Genomic DNA, 25633 nt, shown 5'->3' on the forward strand with positions numbered 1-25633 from the left:
AGGCGAGGGTGCTGTCTGCAGCCCGCCCCCCTTTCTGCATAGGCCCACCACTGCTACCTGCATGCCCCCAATGTGGGGGTCTCCAAACCTCCCAGGGTTAGGTGGTGTTATAGGGCTTCCCACCCTTGGCAGTCCCCCAAGTCAGGGACAACTGCTGTCCGCCCGGGCACCTTTTCTGACCCGCCCCCAGGCCATGGGGTTTGACAAGGAGCAAACCTGGGGCACCTCCTGGCCAGTTTCCCACCGGATCCAGCTCTCTGGGTGTCATGCCCCAGATTTGGGCAGCTTTTTGCCTCAAGGAGGGGGAACTATATTTAGTTATTCCTATTTACTTGCTTCATTTTAGCTGACAGCTCCAAGCTGCTGTGGTGCTGCCTGGCCAACATCCAGTCTTCAGGCGGGAGGTGTCCCGGTAGCTGATAGCAGGGGCACCATGTGGCTGCCATGAATCCCAGAGCCATGGGAACACTACCCAAAACCCTCTAAGGAACCCATCCCTGCCAACACTGCAAAGGAGATTCCCATGCTGGGATCGGAGCCTGCTCTGACAGGTAGCACATCCCTCCCCAGCTCCTCAGCCTGGGACCTGGGTCTCCCCAGAAGGATGCCAGAGCAGGACAGCCTCCAATGGAGCTGCAGCAAATACCAGGTGCCTGCGAAGGACTGTAAATTCCCAGTGAACCCCACTGAGGTGCTTCTCCCCACCTAGTTCAGCCACTGAGGTCTGGGGACAGGAGTAAGGAAGAGGCTGGGAAACCATCATTTCATGGCATAACTCACCCCACTGTGGACTCTGGGCAATGACAATCATTGCAAATTTAGGAAAGAGTTGACTCTGAGCATTGCTTAAGATATTGTCTTTAATCACTGAAATCACAACAGGCCAGTGGCTTTGTTCTGCTACCGGTCTTCATTCTTTATAAATACTTAACAGCACAGAAGAAAAGAGGGCTGTGTTCACAGGAGGCTAAGGTTAGTTACACCAGCACAAATCCTAAAACACTCTCTCCTGGAGCTAAGCTTTGGAGGAAACACAAAATAATTAGTACCATTCAGTATCGTTAGCCAGGCTCTGGATTTGCTTTCTAGATCCAGAAAGCCAGAGCCTGTGTGTGTGCCTGGGTCCCTGCCTGGCCATGCACCGCAGACCTGCTGTGTGGGGACGAGGGTTGGTGCCGGCAGGGCTGGGAACTGCAGCCCAGTCATCCCTCTACCAGGGCCGCAGGGCATTCCTGCCTTTACAGGACTCTTTGCCATGTATTTGCACGTGGGGACAGTTTCTTCCCATCTCCTGTCGTGTCTGAGTGGGTTGCAGATGTATGTTGCCACACCAGCTTCTGCCTGGAGGAAAGCAGGGTAATGACTTTTACTGCTCAGGAAAGCTTTGCTTCTCCTTAGGAAAAGGGTGGGTGAGCAGTCCCAGGCCCTCTCCGGAAGATGTCTGCCCAGTCAGCTTCAGTAAGTACAGCCAGGCCCACTGCAGCCAGCGAGCAGCAGGACACAGAAATGCAAAAGGAAAATGAATGCACAAATACTGTGTGATGATGAGAAATGCAAACCCCTTCCCAGCTTCTCTCAGTAGCACAGGCACTCACAGGATGGGGGAAAGGGATGTGTATCTGGTCATAGCCCTTCCCTGCCCGCAGGTACTGACTCCAGGGGTATTTCCCAGTGATGAGGCCTGGGTCAACTTGTCCTTACATTCACACACAGAAAGTTGCTCAAAATGCACCTACAAGCACTTGGTGCAGGCACAGAGGTGTGAAAGGCAGCTGTCTCACAGGCAGCATGTGCCACATGTCCATGTGCATAGACACAACTGCACACACCACCCCAAAAGTGAGCATATAGCAAGCAGTCAAGGCCCACATGGGACTTTTTTTCCAAAAAATGAGATAATCCTTTCTTTGGAATGGCCAGCCAGATGCATGCCAGCTCTTGGAAGCCCAGTTTCTGCCTTTCAAGGCTGCCACATCACACCCGATTGCTGATGAAACTCCACCATTTCCAGACTAAGCAGCTATTCACTCTGTAGTAAAAAGATCTACCAAAAAAAAGCATTTAAACCTTGAAAGACTGGGAAAACATTTTAAAAGCCCCCAAATGAAATTCAGAAACTGAAGAGCCACAGATCTTTTCAAATGCTCCTTACCAGAGTGTTTGAAACTGCTGTTCCCTGTGTTTTAACATCAGGGCAGTTTCCTAAATTGCTTTGATCACAGGTGTTTCTTATACTTTACACAAAAAATGTCTGCTGCTTCTGTAGCTGGGGCTTTCTCCCAGCTCTTATGCAAAAATCCCTATTTAAATGAGTTTCTGTATTCTAAGCAATAGAAATTTAACAGCATGATCTGAATGAAAAAATCTTTTAAGCTCTGATTCCTGAAAGCAGGCTTCAGGGAATTCACTTGAATAACTATTTGCATGAGAGTTACTCATTAACAGCACAATGAGACTTCCAAGGGTTCCTTACTCTAAAACCAGTCAGAAGAACTTGCTGGGGGAGGAATCAAGACTAACTATTCATAGTACATTTTCATAGCATCTTAATCAATAAAAAGGCAACAGCAAAACCCAATGAGTATCAGCCATGAGATAGTTGGAATTTAACATGTTTTTTGAAATTCCTCTGCAGGGGACAAAAAACCTCACATGTCCAGCTCCAGAGCTATATTTCCCTTTGGGGGAGCCGCCTGAAGGCAGGCAGTGAGGGCTTGGAGCTCCACAGATGGCTGGTAGAGGGTCAGAAGGAGGAGAAGGTTCCCCTGTGCAGGATGCCCCTGCCTCCCCCTGTGCCAGACCCACTGTCAGGCAGCTGCAGAGCATGGGACAAGCTGGGGAAAATCAACAGGGACTCAGACACTCACAGCCTGGGAGAAATAATACTGAGCTTAAATGAATTCAAACTCCCAGAGATAGAAGCAGTGGAAGTTAGCACACACAGGGGTGCAGGGCAGTGCAGTAGATGCTTTAGCTTCAAAACCCCAAGCTCACAGGCTCCTTTTTCAAGAGCTTCACACTGTCATTTCCATCTCTTTGTAAATACAGGAAAGCAGAGTGTTGGCATTTAATAATTTATAGGGGACCTCAAAACTGGAAGCAGGGCAGCCTTCATTTCCCCAGCACTGAGGGATACAGGGTGGCTGACAGGAGTAAGAAGACACTGTGTGGGAGCAGAGGCCAAACTTCTGGTGGTGCAAAGAGGGCTCCTGCAAGACAGCTTGCCACAAACTGCCTGCTTCAGGCTTTCCACAAAGGAAAATTGTCCTTCTCCCCGTACCCTTCTCTCCTGCTTATTTTGAGGTTGTAGGGAAGGCTGCAATGGTGAGACAGAAGTTTAAACTGCAGTTTAAAAAGAAAATACCCATCCCAGTAGTGTTTCCAGATCTTTACAAAACGAAGGCCAAAAAATGTGCACAAGGGCTTGCTCTAAAAAATCAAGAGGTAGCAGAAGCATGAGCTACATAGCATCTGGTCTCAGAGACAGCAACAGATGATCAAGGCTGGTGTTACCAGTACCCTTCCAAAAACCACTTTGATATCTCATCACCTTTGCTGCCAAAAGCAGCTCAGGGCGGAGAACCACCTGCCCAGGACTATCTGAATTATTTACTAGGGATTGTGAGCTAGTGTTATTTTCCACCTCAGCCCCTTCAGACAGTCCTAAGATCACAGTCACACCTTGAACACCCCCTCCCTGCTCCAGCCTAGCTGTGCTGCAGGACATAAGCTGATGTTGTGCACTGGGGTGAGAGCACTACAGGATTTGCCCTGGCTGTTGTGGCCCTCGATCCATCTTGCTTGGATGCAGCACTGCTTACGTTTTGTGTCAGCTCCCATCCCTTTCCTAACCAGCATTTGGAGGCTAAATTTAAAGCTCTAGGAGGGCTCACATATTTGGGGTCAATTTTACCTCCTCTAAAATCACAGGTAAAACTCTCAGAAGATATATTTCACAGTGGTAAAGTGCTCTCCCTTGAGCTTTCAGTCACTCACTGAAGGGATGCGTGTCCCCAGGAAAAATGGTGCCGCAGAGCCAAGCTACATCAAAGCTGTGGATGGCTTCCAGGCAGGACCAGCCTCCAGCCCCGAGCTGCCATCCCCATCCTGAAGAGCAGCAGAAACAGGGGGAGGCACTTGCAGCTGAATGGGGCAGAGGGTGGGATAGTCAGCTGGCACCATGAAACTCCATGCCAAGCCCACCAAGCTCCTGAGGCTGGGGCAGTTTCACATTTCAGCAATGGCAAGATGATTTATTAGCACAGGCAGAGACAGGCAACTTGTTGCTACCTGACACCTGTGCTGCTCCAGATGGGTACACGTTGCTGTCTGACTACATCGAGTGAAGTTCAAGCTACATCCATGCGACTAGAAAAGAGGTTTAGTTGAACTATAATGGGTTTTCAGCATGGGCACGTTTTGGGAGTCCCAGTGCCATGGCTCAGCTAACTTATTGTAGTTTCCTCACTAAAAAGATCTTCAAGAATGTCATCCCATCCTTTGCTAGTCAGAACCAACTTTACATCTTTAGCATAGGTACATGAGGATTTAACTAATTTTCCACACAAATGACAGAAAGAGTAGTTAAGATCCCCAGCTGCATCCAAGGCTTTAAATTAAGAGATTTTTGTTAAACAAAAGTACCAGTACATGAGGGGCTGCTCAGCTTTGGTATGTACAGAACATGCAGTGCAGGCACACCCATCACATATGTAACACATATGAGGGGAACAGACTTCTTTGACTATAAAGCAGGGCGGGGTCAAGAAAAGAAACAATCTGCCTTCCTGCTTTCTCAGCAGAAGAGAAAGTAAGGGCCAAACTCTCTAACCCCTTACTCAGATAAGCTGTTATTATTCACGGGAGCAAATCTGTTTATGCCAACATACTCATATGAGTTCAGGTTGTAGAGCTGGGCTCTAAATGTAACAAAGCCTTCATAACAATCTCGAGTTTGCTTCCCGAGCTCTAAATAAGCACCACTATGAAATGGCTTTGTGCTGGGTAAACACCATGAAAGGAACAGGCAGGCTGAGGGCTGCGCTGTGAGGACAAACTGGAAAACTCGGGCAACTGTCTGTGTATGGAGAGCTTTTTTCCAACACGAGCTCTGCAAGCAAGAATGAGGATGGATTTCCCCCATGTCCACACGTTCAGCATCCCGACCTTTCCTTTCCAAATATGATCCACTATGCAGACTCTGGCACAGCAGACTGGCCCCTGTGTGTCATGCTGACACACAAGCCTGGGCCCCAAGTCATTGCAGTAGCTTAGCCTAGCTTGTTCCAGTTTTTTGTTGTTTGAAATGGGATGTTGGCCTCCAGTTGCCAGACAGCATTGCCTGTTTGTGCTTGGAGAGTTGGTGGTTTTACAGCCTTTTTACAGACTTGATACTGGAGTTCAGGGAATTAACTGAAAGGTCCAAGTGTGCCATTTTGCACAGACCCCTTTCTTTTCTTTTCCTAAAGAATTAATAAAAAGAGAGAGTATCTAAAAAACTGGTACTAATAGGTTGGTGTCCTTCAGGGAACCTGATGAAATGTGCTTTCAGGAAACAGTAGACTGATGGGATGTCCCTGGCAAGCCAGCCTCTGGCTTTTTAATTGTGCATGGCATGATCCGAGTTCATAGGCACAAGAGCAAATTGTGCTTTCACTGGATAATCTTCCAAAATGAGCCCAGAGGAATCTCCAGGCGGCAGAAAAAGGCACGTAAAAGTAAACTGATTGGTTTAGGTAACATGCCACATTCTTGGTCAAGTAGACATGGTTTGATGCAGCTGAAATCCTTTGTGAATCCAGCAAAAATCCCTCATATCCTTTTACAGGAACGCTGCCGACTGGCGGAAAACATGCACAGGAAATCAGCTGAAGGTGGGGAGAGGGAGATCATGTAACAAGTCTTCTGTCCCGGCTTTCCAACGCTGGCCACGCTGACTAGTAGTGGTGCTGGTAGGCAGCTGCTGGGGTTGTGCCATTCTCTATGTGTTTCAGGTGACAGGAGTGACAAAGCAAATGTTCATCCAGTGGGTAGCAGCGATGCCCGTCTTCATCGTTCAGCTCCATCCCACAGTCCTGCAAAGAGAGGCCATGCCAATTATTAGAGCTTGTGTTCATCTTCCAGTGTCAGCTGGGGTCTGGCTTCCAGGAAAGTGATTTTGTGACAAGGACAGAAGACACCCAGCCAACAGCTCCTTCCTAATAGGTCCAGCATGTACCATGAGAAGAAAAACATCTAACATAGGCACTTTGATGGACAGCCTTGTACAAATTTGTTTGAAGCAGTTTTACTGAATAAGCTTTATCTTGTGGTAAGGTGCAACCCTCTTACATGTATTTTAAACATGCTCGTGTCTCCTTACACCGTCAGGTAGGATTCACCTCTTCACATTACAGTTGTACAGTGTCAGGGCCTCCTTTCACTGCATTATAAGCACAGTGAGAAAAGACAACTATTTATTTTAATTCACAATGCAGAAGTATGGAAGATTTCTGAGAAGCCCTGCATGGAGACCAAATGGTTTGCAAGAGCTGGCATCTTGTGGAATTTTTTCTTGTGCAGCCACATCCTTTCTCCAGCCCCAATGACACGTTCATTTCCCATGAGAGTGAAAGTAACTTATACCCCACAGGATCAGTCACCACCTTAGCATTTTTCAACAATCTGACTTGGAAATCAGATACACTAATGTGATCTGGAGCTTGGGGCTTCTGAAAGGCAGCAATAGACCTTACTAAGTCACCATGCTTCCTTCATTAATGAATAAATTGCCAAATTTGAAAAGCAATAATTAACTTGTTGCCCGCAACTTTATGGATAGCAAATGAAATTACAGCTGAAACACGTTGCTGCAAAAGCTTTCATCCTCAATCTGGAAATTTCTCAGTCACTGACAGAAAGGGTCTCACACTGCAAGGTTTGCACTGCTCATCTACTGCTGCTGGAAGGCAGCAGTTAAGATTTATTTCCATCTTAAAAAGAATAGCAGTTATGACTATGAAGTGCCCGCTCCCCGAGAAAGCTGCTGACCTACCTCGCAGTGGTAACATTCCACGTGGTAATCCTTGTCCATGGACACAACCCGAATGGTCTCATCAGACCCCTGTGCACATTTGAGCAAAACAGAAATTACAAAGGATTACAGCAGGATCAGACACATGCACTTTGTAGATTGCTTCCTGCAACAGAATGAATGTTGAGGAAATGCATTTGGGCAGCTGGTTGGAGACCACAGATAAATCCTGCCACTTGCAGTTATTTTTACAGTTAATAATAAATATTTTTACAGAGGATATCTGCAGTCAGTATCGACTGACTGCAGATATCCTCTAAAATGTGACACCGGAAATGTAAAAATGGTCCCTGTTTAACAGTAACATCTATCAGAAATCACATATTAATCACTAGGTAATTTCAATAGAACACATTTTTCAGCATTTTAAATTAGTTTTGCCCAAGATTCATCTCCTCCAAGTATTAAAATGAGTTACATTTAGGAGTACCACCAGCATCTATTGACATAAAGGAAAATTCTCCTGAACATAAAACTAGCAGCAGCATAATCCTGCAGGAGATGAAAAAAGCAGCCTGACCAAGGAAGAAGAAGCTTCATTACTGAACAAAAGAAGGGTCACATTTCAAGAACAGTGCATGAACTTAGATCAAAGGGTTGCACTCCAGAGGAAGCAACCATCTCTCCCCATCCACAAGCACATTCGTCTTGACACAGGGTCAAGTGTGAAAGAGAGCAAGGCCTGACACTCCTCCCCTGAGGGGATATGGAATAAAAGGCTCTCACCTCAGAGGGCAGAATGGGAAGTCCACATGCTGCACACTTTGGAGCTAAAACTCTGGAAGAACAACAAGGAATTGAAGGCAAGTTATGGATCAACACAAACAGAGAGGACTGTATGTTCTCAGTGATAACATGAAAAGCTTCAGCTGTAAATAACTTACCCACAGGAAAACTTTGTTTCCCAAGATCATAAATTCATTTTAGCATTGATTTTAAGTAATGCTTGGCACATGTTGCTCGATCAGGCAAAAAGAGTATACTTTACATTTAGTGCCAGAAAAAATACAAAATTTCCTATAAAATTCTTGGCTGCTACTGAGAGATTTGGAAAAGAAAATGAGGAGGAACTGAGGAGGACTGTCCCCAGAAAAATACATTGAAAGAAGTGGCAGCCTCAGGGCAGGAAACTTCTGAGAAAACACCACATGACTGTACAGCTTCTTAAGGCCTTATAACAGAATAATTACTTAAATTAAATTGCAGGAAAAGATGCATAATTTCAGAATAACGATGGCATACAAGGGCACTAATCTTGATTGTAACAACTCTAATTCTGGCACAACACTGAAGAGCTCCAAGGGCTGCCTGAGTAACACTTAATACTCTCCCTTCTCAGAAAATGGAGCAAGGACCAAAGCAAGCCAGAAGGACATACAAAGTGTGTGCAGCTCTAATATCATAACTACCAGCCAAGAGCACAGCCATTTTATTTTACTGTCTAAATAAGAAGTGATTTTGAAAGTGGATTTATCAGTTGTTTAATTTAGAACTGGGTAAAAGTTTTGCTTTGCAGGTTCAGTGGTGATTCTTTAAAAGTCAAATTCAGCCCTTCAACTACTCAAAAAGTAAATCACATTGATTTCCACAGGCATTCACAGGCTTGCCTTAAAGCAGACTAATTTTGCACATCACTGAACACTTCAGGAGCACTATTTCTCACTGTCTCTGCTTTGCAGAAGGGGCATCTGAAGCCCAGAGGTTATTTGACTTCATCAGAGTTACACAGGAGTCAACAGCTGGATAAGAAGAGAGGGGAGGAATTTCTAGGGTCTAGCCCCATCCTCAAAATTCTAACCCTGTTGCTATTTTACTAATCTGCACTCCTAACTTGCTGAAAAGCTAAATTAGAGGCTTGTTGCTTGGAACATCTCTGCTGTTTATTTTGCCCTTACTTGTGGTAATCTCTGACACAGTAGATTTTGTTTTCAGAGTCTACAGTGAATGGCACACCATCCAGACACTCGTTGCAGATGACGCATCGGAAGCAGCCCGGATGATATGATTTCCCTAGAGCCTGCAGGATCTGCAACAGAGCAGGAGAGAGGAAAAATGCACATGAAGAGCCAATAAAGATGAAAATAGTAAACACACAGCTTTACACCAGATAATGCTGCATATTCATCAGCAGGGCTGTGTCTTTTTTCCCCCATCTCATCTGAAAAATCAGTTAACAAGGATGGAAAGGGCAGCTGGAATCAATATATAGCACCTGGTTCCAGAAATATTGATTATTAGCGTGGGTAAGAAAACAATTTAGAGACTCAGTCAAGGTATTTAGCATGACAAAGGAGAGAAAATAATTTCTGAAGTCAACAGGCAGAGAATACTTATCAAGATCACAAGGCAAGATGTACCAGCCGAACAAAGGAAATACACTTTTATATTCTCCATGAGAAGTTGGAAGTAATATTATTGCTAGGTTTTCGTAATTCCTTAGATATTGAAGGGCTTTGTACTCGCTTTGTACTGGCTTTCTAATTAGCACAGACTATGGAAACTGTGTTGAACTCAACAGCTGCAATTCACTATCTGGAATACCATGGTCAGTAGAAGGATCAGACTTCTGAGTACGAAACAGCCTTTCCAATTGTAATGCTTCCCAGTGTAAGCAGGCAAACAAAGACAATTAATGATAAGCATTAGAAAATGCTGGGAGGTATGCTGTGAACTAGAAATTCCTAATTTATTTGCCTCAGCTGTAGTCTTACACCACCAGCTATACTGGTCTCCCTCTGAATGTCCTACAACTGAATGCTGACCCCCCAAGCGTCCCCCACCCCATGCACATCTGGAATGGATGGTACCTGCTGTAGGCTAATCCTGCTTCACAGATCTGAACTCTGAGGTCTGGATCACACACTGTAGGTCAAACCTGCTCCCCAGAGTATCAGTACCCACAGAAAATGACAAGGAAGTGACTTCATCCAGAAGACACATGGGAAGCCACAGCTTGAATGCAGGAAAGAGAGGCTGAGAGAGCTGCACTGATGCCTCACAGCAAGGGAGCACTGCAGAGCCACGACACTGCTGAGCAGGAAGCATCAACAGGATTACAAATACACTGTCCAGGGAAGCCCAAAAAGGGATGAAAGAGCTGGAGGCTCTGCTTTTCAACACCCACTGAAAACAGGCAGAGCTGTGTCTCTGCACCACGTACAGTAGCATGCCAGCTTCACTTGAAAAAACTCAACAAAAGGCTCAGAGGATTGTCCTTCTGATACCAGTCTCACACTAGGCAAACTACCACATGACAACAGACAGTATTGGGTATGAATATATTTTTCTTTTGATGCATTCTTCTAAAAAGCTGTGGGAGTTTTTTCTCCTTAAGCAACTGTCACTTACCATGTCCATTATCAAATGACCACAAATGAAACACCTGTCAGCTGACTGCTGGAAACCGGAATACTGCAAGGACAAAAAAGAATTCACTTAAAATTTCACAAGGCCACTCAAGCACAAACAACAGTGTACTGTGGAGTGTTATTTGCATATTTGTTTGCATAGGTCCTTTTTCTGTGCTCCTTACACAGAAAAGCTAAACTTTCCAATGCTTTTTTCATTATATAAAGGTTTGGATGGGTTTCCAGAGGATATAAATAAAGACACCAGACTGCCCAGTTTCAGAAAGAGTACAAATTCCTGTAACTTCCAAGTCCAAAATTTAACTTTAATTTAAAGTACAAAAATAAATACCATAAATACACATGCAAATAAGGCAGTTACTAATAAGACTTATTACATGCTTATTTGACCACATGAATCTACAAGGCAGGAACCTACTTGTGTTTATCACATATTCATGCCACAATATCTGTATATATAGGCCTGGAAAGCCAAATTTTTCTTTGGTTACATGATTATAATTCTGTTGAAGCTTCTCTGAGGTCAGTGGTATTGTCCCAGCTCCTTGTTAGGATAGCAATCAAGTCTGGCCCAGGGCAACGTTTTTGCTGTTTTTGCTGAGATCTATTGGTAAGGAACTGTCTGTCGTGTCCACAACATGCACCTTGGGCACAGCACATCATCTGTCTGAATGATGGAAATGCAAACTTGGAAAATAAAATATTTTAGGTGCATTTAATCAATCTTTTTATTTTCAGCCTATGTAGAACATACTGATGAGAACAAAGAAGATGAACTTACCTCTCTCTGACAGAAATCACTAGGCTTCACCAATAAGTAGGCAAAAATGGCTTTGTCAAGTCTCAAGGAAGGCTTAATCTACCAGGACTCAGGGGAAGAAGGGTGTGTGGCTTTTTATCTGCACCAGCCAAGGAGAGGGCTGTGGGGTTGCTTCATGCTTAGGTACCCTCATACAAAATCCATTGAGGACAACAGAAAGATATCCATTAAGATATCCATTAGGTGAAAAGGGAAATTCACCCATTCATTCTTCTGTAGCTATTCATCTCACTCCTGCCTCCACAGTATGGCCACGGAGACAATGCTTTGAAGGAGACATCACAACAGATTATGGCTTCAGCTAGAGGCTCTGTGCCACAAAACCATGCCCTCTCACTCAACTACTTCCAGCACCACACGTGGGCAGCCACTGTGGCTGGGGCTGGCCCTAGGTAAATGTTGGAGCAGAAGGGGCAGGCAGGATGCTGGACCAGAAGCATGTGAAACGCAGGCAAAGCTGACAGGCAGAAAGGCTGTGTGTCTGCTGGCAACCCTGAGATGTCTCATTACAAGAGTCAACTGGGTGCTTACCAGGAAGTCTTCTTCACAGAACACCTTTCCATTGACAAAATAAAAGGCTTTTCCTCTCAGCTTTCGACCTAAGGGAAAACAAAACGAAGATAACAAAAAGGTCAGCAGAGAGCAGGGAGAAAATGTGAGCAAAACCTGACTGCTGAGAAGCAAACAACAATGAAGACATCCAAGGACAGCTGTCACACAGCTGGAAAAGAGCACCCAACTCCAGCACATGTCTTCCCAGACTCCAGCCCACCAAACCTTCTTCCACTGGTGGTTGCTGGTGAATGCCAGTTGGTGGATCTGGACAAAAGTCCCACCTCTGGGCAGGAGGTGGTAGCTTTGCAAGCCTGGACCACATCCTGGCAGATTACTGTGCGTGTTGTAACTCTGGGAAGAGTGAGTGAGGATACACTGACTCATGCTGGAAAACACCCCAGGAAAGGAGCAAGAAGGAAAGAAGAAAGGGCATACAGAGAGTAACCCACACTTGACTTAATTCCTCAAAATGTCACAACCTTGCTGTTTTGCTATGAGCAGCAGCTGCCAGACAAGGCACTGCAATACCCGAGCACCCACTCTGCCCCACCAGAGCACTCAACAGGCTTCTCTGCTACCTACCAGCACATTTGTTACTACAGCTGCCAACAAAAAGCTTCGAAACTATTAAAAAAAATTTTTTTAGAAAATCCGAATGTCATAATCGAGACAAGATGACAACGTTTTTCCAAGAAAGGACTCTACATATGGAGAAGATTTGTATTTACTGCAGCTTTTGTGTTTATGCCTCTCATTCACCGTCTGTTTTCAGTTCCATGTAATCATGGCAATGTTTGCTCAGGCTGCCAGCACTCCTAAAGGCCCTGCATTCCCCCAAGAAAAAATGGCTAGGTTTTGTTTGTTTATAAAAAGCTGCTCCCACCTCTTTGCAGCCTGGTTTCCTTATTGAGCCCAGGGTTTGAAATACAAGCCTGGCACTGGAATGGTTCTGCACTGGAGCCCCAAGCCCGTGCCAGGAGACAGTGCCCAGGGCAGGGGGAGCAGCCCTGCCTGGGCACAGCTGGAGCAGGACCTGCTGCAGGCTGGTTTTGGACACCTACCAGGCACTGCTGGAAGGAAATTGGGTCTGAGACTCTGGGACCCAGAAGCCTCCTGCTTGACGTGCTGAATGTGGCCAGTATCATTAAAAAAGTGATTGTCAGCTGCTGGGTGTATAAATGTAAACAACACACGGGACTGGTCTGGGCATCACTTTATGGTATGCACCTACCCAGCAGACTTCAGCGAAGAACCGTGCTGGCTGCAAGGCTTTAGGAAAAGCAGGAGGCCAAGTAAACTCACTTGAAGAAACTACAATCTTTACAGTCTCCTGCATACACCAGAGGGCACCCTCAGGCTGGGAAACAACTCCCGCTGCCCATTTCTTCCTCTGCTGCTCTCTGCTTCTCCCTGCCCACTTCTGGGATGGACTTCTCCCAGTGTCTCTTCGAGGTGAGGAAGCACTTTCTTATCATACAATTAGGAAGGCAACATACAGGAAAAGCTCACTTCCCCAGGCTGCACTGGGAACTGTCCCAGTGGAACACCTTGAGAAATGGAGATGCTCCAGGGAAGCTCCAAAGTTTTGCCAGTGAATTGAGGCAGACCAGCATTTCATCAGCAGTGCCCTGCCAAGGTCTCAGGCAGCAAGGCAGGTGGAGGACAGGGCACTGTGCTTTCTCAAGGAATGAGCCCCGGTTTGCGTGTGCAGGAGCTTAATGGTTAAACTGTGGGCATTGCTCAGCTCTGTGTTTACTGGACCAGTGCAGGAGCCTAAAGCACATGGCCCCATCATATTCACTGTCCCCCAATCTCTTCTAATCCCTGCTAGGGACAACTATGCAACCTGGAGGTCAGATATAACCCAGGGCAGCAGCCCATCCTTGCACCAATGCAGACATGGAAGAAAACCGGACAAATCCGAAAGCATCCCACTCTGGTTTTTCTGATTTTGCTGAAACCGAAACAGGACCCAGAGTTCAAAACAGAAAGTATCTAATCTGGGACATGTAATCTTTGTGGCTCATAACCCAGGGTGTGTATTTGCATGAAAACTCCACCACATGTAATCTTTGTGGCTCATAACCCAGGGTGTGTACTTGTATGATAACCCCACCTGTGTGCCTGCCTGTCCACAGGTAAGCCTGGCATGCTCACCAGCAGCTCTACAGTCACAATGTCTGAGGAGGGACAGGAGAGGCATGGGAATACCTGACATTTGCAGCACCTTTGTCAAAGGGTGGTCCTAAGCAAGTTAAAAACAAGCCTAATGCAGCAAGAAGTACTCTTGAAAATCTCCCACTGATTGAAATACGACACTGGGATTTAGCACTCCTAAAAATGAAAAACAAACAAAAAATATTTAACTTTGGTTTTATATTACATGGTAGTGAGGGCTCCAGTTCAGTGCAACGGGCAGGTGCCCAAGTGACTTTCCCACTCGCGTGCAATGTGTCTCCTTAAAGACAAGCTGACAGTGGTGAGGAAAAACATACACATGGGGCCATGCAACGAGGAAATGCTTCTTTGGATGAAGGCCCTCGCCTGGTGCATGAACAGCAGCCATTCCAACAGAAGGGATGAGGTCTGGATTGCTGCCACGACGTCATTCTTCCATGGTGACAAAAAAAGCATTTACCAGCCATTCTGCATCCAGTGTATTTTTAACACGGTGACATTAGCAGGTTAAGATTGATGGCAACAGACCTTCAGTGAAGGTGCCACAGCCAGTGTGCTATGTCTGGGCTTCTGCTGCAAGCTCATTCAGCAGAGGGATAAACCCCTTTATAAAGGATTCATAATCTGGCCATGGGCATTTTATGAGTCCCTGAAGAAGAGCTGCTGACACCAAGAGTACTTTGAGGCAGGACAGGGATGATTTAATTATGTTTTTTAGGGAAGAGGTGAGCATATTAACTATTTTTAGCTCTCTATTACTCTCTTTAAGCTCCTGGCAGAAACGTAAAAGGAAATTAGCAAAACCCACAAGTACCAGGTGCTCCTGCAGCCACCGTGGGAGTGGTTCATGCAAACACAGCCCATTTCTTCCTCTGCTGCTCTCAGCTTCTCCCTGCCCACTTCTGGGATGGACTTCTCCCAGTACCTCTTCGAGATGAGGAAGCACTTTCTCATCGTACAATTGGGAAGGGAAGATGCAGGAAAAGCTCGCTTCCCCAGGCTGCACTGGGGACTGTCCCGGTGGAGCTGGGATGTTCTTGCTGCAGCCACACCAGTAAAAGCAACAGCACTGGGACTGCCCCACAGCGCAGAGCAGGGCAGCAGGGCCTTCTGTCCCTGCACTGAGCTCCCTGACATGGGGTAGTGCCTTAAACTAAACTAGTCCCTCTCAAAAGCGATATTTCTGACTGGGCCCGCAGAGGCTGGCACAGGTGTCACTGGAGCATGAAGATGCTGTTTTATTTTCACCAAAAGGAAGGACTGAGAAGTTAAATGGCATATAAGGAATCACTTGTTGATAACTGCCTATTTTCAATATGCATCATGAAGAAATATCCTTTGATAAACCCAGGAATTTTTAATGCATGGCTTGCTGCTTTCAGGATCAATTGTGCTACTAGTCTTATGCTGCTGGCTCCTGACTGTATTTCACTTTCACTTCACCCTAAATTTAGCTAATCTCACACCTGAAAAGATTCAGACAATTAAAATTCTTTGGCATTTCAACCTTACTGTCTTCACTTGTTACAAGGTATCTTGTTCATTTCTCTGACAGGAAGTTTGAGCCCTGAGCTTTTATGTGCTGCTCATCCCTCACACGTCTGTCTAATCTGTTTAGCTGTGGGACCTTCAGGATGACCTCGAGGTCATTTCAGCACCAATTTCAAAATATTTCAAGCTTAGTCACTAGTGCCTTTGTGCTAAAATAAACACACTTTGCTTAGCAGCTGATAATAGGCATACCATCAGGCTGCACTCCCAGGATGCCAGTGCTTTTGTCCACCGTTTTCTCAAATGATGGCTCTCTCCTTTTGAAGTTCATGCAGAGAGAGTTTTATGAGGGACTTGCAATGCCCCTGGCAAGGAGGATCCTGGGAGATGCATCATTTGTTTGCTGGGGAGCTGGACTCGACTTTCTCTTTTGAAGTTGCTTTTCCATTATTTATGAAAAGGACAATGGCGGTCACAAACCCCCATTAAAAGACAAGAGATAGCTCGTGATACATACAATGGAAAAGGGCCATGTCTGGATCCCAGGGCTCTATGGGGATGCATGACCAGGATTGCTGCATTGCTGGAAAGGCAATGTGTGGACTTCACTTGTCACTTATCTAAGCACCATGGAACTCCCTGTGGTATCTGCACAGCAAATGGGCAAAAATCACTGCTGACTGGCAGCTACTCCTGGGTCCCTTCCACGCTGACAGCCCTGGGCCTCTGCCATTACAAAGATCAGTGCTTTTTAGAGTACCACAGCTGTAAAACAAATTTGGATATGTGATTACTGATGGCAGGTTAAATTCAAAAGGATTTTATTTTCTGGGTTCATTGGATGTAACCTTCTGACAAGCAGGACAGCAGGTTGGAAACACCATCAGCCTGGCTGCTAAGGATCAAAGGAAGCTCTACTCAGTCCTGGGTGGCTCCGGCTCAAGCTGCAGTCCTTCCCCCAGTTTCCATTCTCCCCATGGAAATCTGCAAGGAGATTTGGATTAAAGAACCTACTCTGATCCATGCACACCCTTCAGGCAGTAAATTGGGTACAGGCAGAGCCCAAGGACCTTGGCTCCTCCCAACCACTCAAAAGTCCCTGCTGCCCACAGCACAGGAGCCCCCCCGTCCCCAGGCAGCATGTGTGTTTTGGGAGCCCTCTGTGGACACTGCTGACAGGCAGTATGGTGCCCTACCCTGTGCAGCAGACTAGGTCAGGCATCAGAGAGTTCTGCTTAATTTCTGCCATCTGTCCCATTTATGTTGGCCACCGTTAAAGATGGGTGCAGCACTGAGGCTGACACAGAAGCGTCAATATTTCCAATCTGCTCTAGAATTGGGCCTGCATGAAAGGGTCACTTCAATGCCTGTACATCCTCCAAATCAGGTAAATGGCACACATTCCAGGGCAGACCAAAATCTTGCTGAAACCATGGGCAGGAGGATAGGATATCTCTGAGAAGAAACTGCTAGGACACAGTAACTCCATTACCATGTAAGTTGTTCAGTTTCTCTCAACTCCACCAGCGGTATGTTAACATTGCATGTGCTCTCACCATACCTGAGGCAGTAGGAAAAAAACCAAACAAACCCAAGCAAAAAACCCTCAAAACTCTGAGAAAATGATCTGCTGCCTGAAAGCCAAAAACATGCTCTGGCACATGGAAGAAAGATAAGCAAGAAAGATAAGCTGCCTCTAAGGGCACCACAGGTGCGGGCAGAAATGGATCCCCAGAGGAAAACACTGCAAAACCGCAGCACACCACACAAATGAGCAACACCTCTCCTTTGCTGATGGCATACCAGTGCAAGAAGATATTCAAGAGTTCTTCTTTTTAGGGAAAACCCGGAGAAGCATCAAAATTCAGAGGTAAAATACAGTCATCCTGGGACGAAGCAGTGCTTTTGATCCAGATGGTCCCTGCTCAGTAACTGGTTTCCATCCCAGTGCTCCGCCACTCTGCATCACTCTAGAGACTGCTGCCCTGTTCCCCAAAATGCACCAAAACAAGGTGGCTGTCAAGAGCTGGCCTCCCACCCTGTCACCCAGTGACTCATCGAAACACACAGAGCCTCAGAGGAGGAAGGAGGGGGAGGCAAACTCTGTGACCTCAGTGAATATAACTGTCATTGAAAAGACATGAGAGAGTAATTTTTAAATTTCTCTGGTTATGAAAGGGGCCTCAGTGCTTACTGAGACACTACTCAGAAAATTACTCACAGGTATCATTAAAACATTGCAAGAAACCCACTAAAATCTTTACAGCACAAATTAATCCTATGCCTGTTCTTAATTGAAAACAGTACTTTGAAGATGACACTATAAAACAAAAAGACCAGAAAGACTGGAAGTTTATTCCACTAAAGATTTCAACCTTTCTTTTCTCCTCACGTTGTCCTAATAATTTCAGACTTTCAGCCAGCACTAAAACACATGCAATTGACTGAAACCACTATTACATTGATAAATCCCTGACTGCATTCCCTTGTGTGAGCTGAACACCTGTATCTTTCCATCAAGGATATCTACTGAGGACACCTAATCCATGCCAAAGCCCCTTCAGGTCAGGTCCCATATCACTGCTGCCCTGAAATCTGGCCAGGAGAGGAACAAGTACTGTCACCTTACTGTAAAACCTGCCCTGGCTTTTCTCAGCTATAGCAAGCACTTCTTCTGACAAACAACAGGATTTTTCACCAGTGAGCTGAGACTGAAGACAGCAAAACATAACAAAAAACCCATAAAAACATAAAAAAGTCAGTAAGAACATAACAGCAAATTAGACTGAAGCAGAAAAATGTGCTGATGAATTGCCTGTCCCCTAAACTGCACATCCAGACAACCTGAATATTTTTTGACACTACTTTTGCTAAAAAATTATATTGTTTACTATGCAGACTCTGGCATGATAATTTATTGAAGGGATCCTGAGGATGTATTACTGGCAATGCTTTGCACTCTCTACTCTGAAGATCTGCACATTTCTCGAGAGAGTTGATTGGTGGGGTGGTTTTTATCCAATTATAGGCAGTAAGTCCTGTCTCCACTAGAAGAGATGGCAGTTTCTGCATCTGAAGATAACCATACACATCCATGTGGCTGTGGGGAAATTCACTTGGCAAGGCTGGCTATCCTGCTGTCTGGGATTAAGTCACATGTGCAGAAAAAGGTGACTTTCTGCTTGTAAAATTATTTAATGGTGCCAATAAAAACCATGGCATTCTTGTTCTAGGAGTTACATACTAATACAGGACTTGTTTATTCAACATAATTAGCCCAAAGACACCAAGAGTTGCATTGCTCTAAGTAGCCATGCTTTATAATCACTGCAGCAAGACTAATTAGCCCAAGCAGAGAGCTATGCTTGTGGAAAATACTGCTTTGGTATCTTAGCTACCTAGCTCAGTAAATGACCCTTGATACCTCTAAACACAACTGTATTTTGAAATATTAAATAAAAAAACATATATACACAGAAGGTGGCAAGAAGCAGCCAGCTCGTGTGATTTCAAAGACACTGGAACAGCAGCATGTTAACCCCTACACTGAGATCAATATTAATCTGACTTTGCAAAAACAGAGAAGAAAAATAAGATAATGCAGTGATGTCGACATGTCAAAGATTGAATTCTGTAATCTAGCAAAGCATGCAAGGTTTCCAACTCTTTGCAGTAAGGAGCCAAAATCTGGTCCTTATTTTGGCCCTCGTGTTGTAGTTCAACATCAAACCCTCCTTCAAATCACCTTGCAATCAGTTCTTTCTTTCTGACTTCCTTCCTCGCCTACTGATTTCCTTCACAGCCATCTCTAACGCTTCCCTTGCACTTTTTTAGCTTTCAGATTTCCTCTGAGGACCAAGTGGCTCAAGTGCAAGACCCTTCTGCTATAAATTACACTGCTAGCAGAGCTAAAAAGGTCTGTTTTCCAGGCAACCTGTGGCATTTGGATATAAGCTGGGCTGAATCCTGAAGAAAACACTGAAACACTAAAACTAAAACAGCAGGTTAGAGTGATACTGTCTAGTTAAATGTATATAATTTATAAGGTCTCCTTACTATCTAAATAGCAAATATCAACATCTGGAGACACATGTATCTTTTGTATTCTGAGGAGGTATAAAGTAGTAATTTAATTTAAATGGTTAATGTGTAACAAACTGTTTGATAGCTACAACTGTTCGTCCAACAAGCTGCAAAACCTCCCCCAAACCCCAAGGCGGAAACTAACACCTTGAGCATGCAGGAAATAGCTCAAGGCGTTTGGAGGCCTTTTTTTTTTGTAACCTACTTTCATGGCCCTCCTGTAAAGCAAATATCATTTATTATTAATCCTGCAGAAAGAGCCTGAAGTTTTTTTCCTCTCCCTCTCTGAAAAAGGCTGCCTTGTTTGTGCCTCTGCCCTGTAACAAACAAGAAGATAAATGAGACATTTATGCCAAAGTAATAATTCTAAATCTGTTGGTTTGACCTCTAAGCCAAATTTTCTGCATTACATGCCATTGGCTCAGATAAGACAGTACATTTTTTTCCTGCCAACTGAACCCTGTAGCATATGCACAACCCTGTTCAACAAATTGGTCTATCATTTATCTCTGAACATAAGTGTATTGGGAAGCAGAGGGCAAAGGAAATTTGGCACTATGAGGTATCATCCCCTACATAACCCCTTGCTTCTTAGGCCCTCTTGATTTTCTCTGTCGGGGAAACCAGTGCACGTTTGGACACAAATCCAGCTAGGAGCAAAATTAGAAATCCTTGCTAAAATGAAAACAGCAGGACAGTGGTTATAAATATCTAGAGGACAATATGCTTTACCTTAATAGGTAATTTTGCATATTTTATTTATTGGAGTGGGGGATATTCAGTGTTCCACCAGAGCAGAAATTTTAGTATTGAAATCATGAGCAACCTTGACTTTTCCAAAGTCAAGTTTGTACTGGATGGTGTCCAAGATGAACTCCACTTGACCTTAAAAGCACTACTTACTTTTCAACTAGAAACCAGAGTTTCCACATAGGCTGCTCAAGATGTGCTTTGCAGCTAGACAGACAACACCATCCAAATAAATATTTATTTTTCTGGCAGATAAAACGGTCTCATCACATTTACTGCAGTGACACAGGTGACAGAAAGGCTGCAGAGGGGCATGTGTCCTCTCTGGCTGAATGACAGAGTGCGTGCCCTTTATCCCCATAGCAGCTGATGGTCTGTGGGGCCGGGAAATTACTTTGGGCTGCGAAAGGGAGGATTCCCCTCGAGGAGGTTTCCTTCCTGAGTGCAGGGCAGGAGGGTATGTACCTCCCCAGGCAGCATCAGGCAGGCAGCCACAGTGCAGGGGTTTGATAACTCAGAAAGTCAGCCCAGCACAGGCCGGGCCGCAAAGCCCCGGAGCAAGTGACTGGTGCATGAAGGCGCTGCAGACCACAGGGGCAGTGCAGGAAACCACCCCCTGCACTGAAGGGTTTCTTGCAAACCTTGCTGCTCATACAAGTCTGTGCACATGAGGAAAAACACCACTACTGTGGGGGCCTCCCTCTGGCACCACTCTTTTTGGAGTGCTGGGAATCCCATGCCACCACACTCCTTCCCCTCCATCCATCCATGCCATATTGCCAGTTTCCACTGCCTCCAGTTTCCATTTTAGTGCAGCCACTGCCACAATGGGAAGGACTTGAGCTTTCATGATTACTCTTCCAAATGTAACAAGCTGATTTATGTTCTCACTTATATGCCCATGACTTGCGTTCCCCTTTTTTATGTTGTTTTGAAATACAGTATTTTCTACTGAGTGAAATATCCTTACTGCTCCCACACCCCTTGCTTTCCCCCCTCCCCCATCATTTTCACTAGCCTTGTTTTTTAATTTTACTTTCAGTTTGAAACCCTTTGCCCCAGCACATCTACTCAGCACATTTCTCAGTTGCAGCCTGGGTAAGAGAGAAAATGGGCTTCACTTTGCTAAACTTGGCTTCTTTCCACCTAAGGCTCACCTGACATCCGCACCTTTTCATCCTGCACTGGAAACGTTTGGAAAGGGTTGACTTTTAGAATAAGCAGCAAATAGCTATTCTTTCAACCCTCACCAACCCACCTCATTAGAAATGGAATTAAACTAATTTTTAACCAAACACAGACAAACAAACACATAACCACAGATACCTCTGCAACCACAAGTACCGTTCTAGTGCTGGTCTCCAAATAAAGACTGTAAAATTCATTTTAAAAGGAGGATCTAGTGTTCCTTTCTAAAGCACCACTTGCACGGTAGTAATTTTAGAAATTTAAGACAGCTCAAACCTGCTGCTGGATTATTTTTAACAGGAGCTTTGGGTGCAAGGGCAGTTCAGAGACTGCCTGGCCCTAGAGGGCGAGAGGTAACTGAAGCAAAGCCCTGGCTGCAGCCAGGAATCTCTCCATGGGAGAAGATTCATTAATTTCAAATTAATTTTTAAGAGAGGACAGAAGAGTAAGCTGCTGACTTCTGAGCCTCTAGGAAACTGCCACTATATGCAAAAACCACTTTCTCTTTTCAGTTTTCCCATTTTCAGTCAGATGATGGTGAAATGCTCTACTAAAAACATAGGTGAGGGAGGGCAGCTGGTGTAGGACAGCTGGGAAATGGGCATACTTCAAGGCTCAGCTGTTATTAAAAAGCATATACATCTTTCTATATTTATTCCGACTTTACAGCTCCAAATAAAACACATGCAGTCCTGATGAGTTTACAACTCTAAATACAGCTCAGGAGGAAAAACCCTAAGCCTCATCTGGGAAAACCAAACTCATACATACAAAAGCAGCAGAAGATTATTATTTTTTCTGCCACCACATATTCAACTATAGTTCTAAAAATACACTAGCGCTGGAGTTAAACCTAACAAAACAGAAAAACCACTGTCTTACAAATACAGCCACGATTTAAAATCAAGTGGCCTGTTCTTCACTCCAGCTCCATCACAGACCTTCTCGAAAAGCTGCTTAGGAAGATCCATACATTGCTGTACGCCCCAGCAAGCTCCAGATGTGGGTCTGACAAGCGACCCACAGGGAGCTCAGCAGGGCCAGCTGAACTATTTACTCTGCTTCTTGGGTAGATTTCACAGGGCTCATCATTGCTGCTCCCAGCCTGATACCTCTCCACAGTAACCAGTTCCCTTCCTGCATAAACCATAAACCAAGCTGTCAGAGACATGCCCCTCATCTCAGGGCATGGCTGCATTTCTCTGGAGAAAGAGAGAGCAAGATGTGTAACCTGGGTCATTCATGCACCTAGATGCTTTGACTGGAGGTCTTTCAGAGGGTCAAAATGATTTTAGCAAGTAAAAGATAATTCTTGCAGCAAAAACACTGTCACTGGATTTACCATGCAGCAGCTTCATCTGAAAAGTAAAGCCTGCTGAGACAAAAAACATGCCAGCTAAGGCATACTCACTGCCACTTTGAAAAAATACTCTTGTAAGTAAGAAAATGTGGATATAACTGAGAGGCAGAGGAATGAAAACAACCATCTCCCATACCAGAAGCCCGGCACAATCCAAAATATCTTTTCTACATGCCTTGCAACAATCCATTCAAAAACAAACAGCAAGAACCACCACCAAGTCATATAGCTGCAGCAGACTCCAGCTGGCAGATAGTTTAATAACTGCTTTCTTTTTTTCCCCCCTTTACACCAGAAAAATGTTAATCCCAAAGAGTTTGCTGCAGGGCCTGGCACCAGTGTCAGACCAGGCCAGGGATACTCACTGCAGGCTCCACAGGTGAAGCAGCTGTCATGGTAGAGGTTGCCCATGGCCTGGCAAGCCTGGTTTGCTCCATACACGCCCTTGCTGCACTTCACACAGGTACCTGGAAGAGAGAAGAGGGAGACAGAGGTCACAAGCGGGACCTGGGGGGATGGCTGGGGTCACTGGTTGGGTGACAACACATGTAGCTCATCATGGTGGCTGAACAGCTTAGGACCAAGTGGTTCACTGAAGCCACAAGATGTAGGTGACATCACCATCACCTGCCCTGAGAGATGCTGTTAACAGTGGTCATGACGGTCATCAAGCCTCCAGGGTGAAAGACTTTTGCAAAAGAATAAACTGCAAAAGAACAGTCCTGTCCGGGTGCAGTGACATCTCCTTCCTTCTCCCATCCTTCCTGACAACCTTTATATGTATCTAAACCTGCTTAAGGACCCTCACAAAAGCAGTGAGGATTAATGAGCGGTGCTCAGACCAGCAGTTTCTGCCACTTACTGTATAAGATAAGCTTGTTGGTTGCAACTGAGGTGAGGAAAACACGGATCTTCACTTAGGAGTGAGTCATCCATTTCAGACCCCAGTTGTGCCTGCTGAAGGCCCTAATGATTTCCCAACAAAACAGAGCTAGACTACCTGACACCTACCTCTCTTACCGAGGAAAATGGCACATCAAGCCACTTTACTTACTTCAGGCATTACCCTGTGATTGTGACAGGCTGTTTTTAAAGTAGCATCACCCTTGAACTACCTCTAAATGAGAAACTTGAACCTCTGTTTAAGCAAATAAATAAGGGACAGTGTGAAGGAAAAACAGATGATGTGTTTCTGTCTCTGGTCTGTAGTGACTCCGATGTGACTTCACCTCCTCTCCTTGCACCACTATCCTGTCCCATTCATTCTGGCTCTTAAAATGCCTGGTCAAGGGACTGTCAGTCACACCTTGCTCCTACTGGCCCAGGAGGAGGGACAGCATCATCTTGGTGGAGATCCTTAGTTATGCTAAGGTTGGTAAACAAATCTTCACCTCTTTTGGGGCACTGCAAGCTCCAGAGCAATTGGAAAAGTCTGGAGAAAGTTAGGAAGAAGTCCACTGTGCTTATGACAGTGCTGAAAAGTAACTCAACTCTGACAGCACCAGGCTTGCACTGCCAGGGTGGGTAACAATTTCTTCCTGCAGCTGATAGCCATGGCCGTCAGTTTTCACACTGCATGGATAAAACCACTTGGGAGTCCCTTGCAGTAGCATACACATGGCTGCTGAAAAGCTGACACCTGGTTTTTGCAGAGCAGACCTGGCTCTCCGTGCTGCAGCTGCCTGTGTGCATTCAACCAGCACGCTGAAAGCCGTCCCAGCGCTGTGCCAAGCCCCGCTGCACTCAGAGCCAGAGTCCAAACTGACACAAACCTGGAGAGAAGGCTGCAAGGAATAATTAGTTACTTTGTTTTGTCCAAATCCAACTCGAACTGAAATGCTCGCTTGGCTATGGGCCCACCCCAGCACTCAGGCTGGCACCAAGTGAGCAAAATTTCTGGTTCTTTTTGAACTGAGCAAGTTTATCTCATTTATTGAAAGAAACATTTTAAGAAAGATAAATTGTACAGGCATTAGAAAAAAGGTTAAACAAAAAGGTCAAGGCAGAGATAATAAAAAGTTGGCTTTTCAAATGGATGTGCTCTCCCAGGAATGCGCACATTCAGTGGCAGCCTGAGTTTCTGTGCAATGATCTGACACAAGAGCTAATGACTCAAAATTCCCTCTTGACTACAGCAATGCCAAGCAGAAAGTTTCGAGAGCAGAAAACCTGCCAATTTTCCACGACACCCACCAGGCTTTCCACAGAGCCGACATATTTATTGCACTGCAAGCTCTGCATTTTCCCCTTCTCCGTGCCAATGAGCGGCTGCTCCAGAAAACTTCACCAGCATGCTCCGATTTCCTCCTTTCTACAAAGCAGCCGGGTGAACCCTGACTGTGGATGAGCAGCAAGAAGAAGCAGGAGGCAGAAGGCACAGCAGCTGAGTGCAGGCACAGCACCCAGTAAAGATGCTGGCAGGCGTAAGCCACTATTAAGTACGCTAAAGCAAACCCCATGGAGGGCAGAAATTGCCTCTACCATGTCCTGTCTATCCCATCACGCTTCAGAGCGTAGGCATTGCCCCTCTGGGTTCCCCAACAGGACTGATCCTGCATGAACTGTCAAGGCTCCTGCATCTGTACCAAAACCTTCCTCCACCTCCCACTCTTCGACCACCCTGACCACCTTGCCACCTTTCTTTCAGTCCATGATCCATTTCACCATCTGATTAAAACCCTTTTACCCACTTCTTTCAATATTTAGGCCCCTAAAACATGGAAAAAAAAGTCATGGAATGAAATGGCTTTTAAAATAAAGACAATGTT

General features: G+C 45.3%; 1 protein-coding gene across 1 annotated transcript in view; it reads right to left on the bottom strand.

Moving 5' to 3' along the window:
- Positions 1-842: 842 nt before the first annotated feature.
- Positions 843-25633, bottom strand: part of LIMD1 (LIM domain containing 1) — a 33568-nt gene continuing 8777 nt past the window's right edge. Inside the window, exons 2-8 of the mRNA XM_048299516.1 lie at positions 23231-23332; positions 11792-11859; positions 10421-10483; positions 8968-9098; positions 7799-7850; positions 7034-7102; positions 843-6074 (exon numbers count right to left, since the gene is read on the bottom strand). Coding sequence (XP_048155473.1) covers positions 5937-6074; positions 7034-7102; positions 7799-7850; positions 8968-9098; positions 10421-10483; positions 11792-11859; positions 23231-23332 — 623 coding nt within the window. The 3' untranslated portion in view covers positions 843-5936. The remainder of the gene's footprint in view (positions 6075-7033; positions 7103-7798; positions 7851-8967; positions 9099-10420; positions 10484-11791; positions 11860-23230; positions 23333-25633) is intronic.

Source organism: Corvus hawaiiensis, chromosome 1 (genome assembly GCF_020740725.1).
Source record: "Corvus hawaiiensis isolate bCorHaw1 chromosome 1, bCorHaw1.pri.cur, whole genome shotgun sequence".
Taxonomy (NCBI): Eukaryota; Metazoa; Chordata; class Aves; order Passeriformes; family Corvidae; genus Corvus; species Corvus hawaiiensis.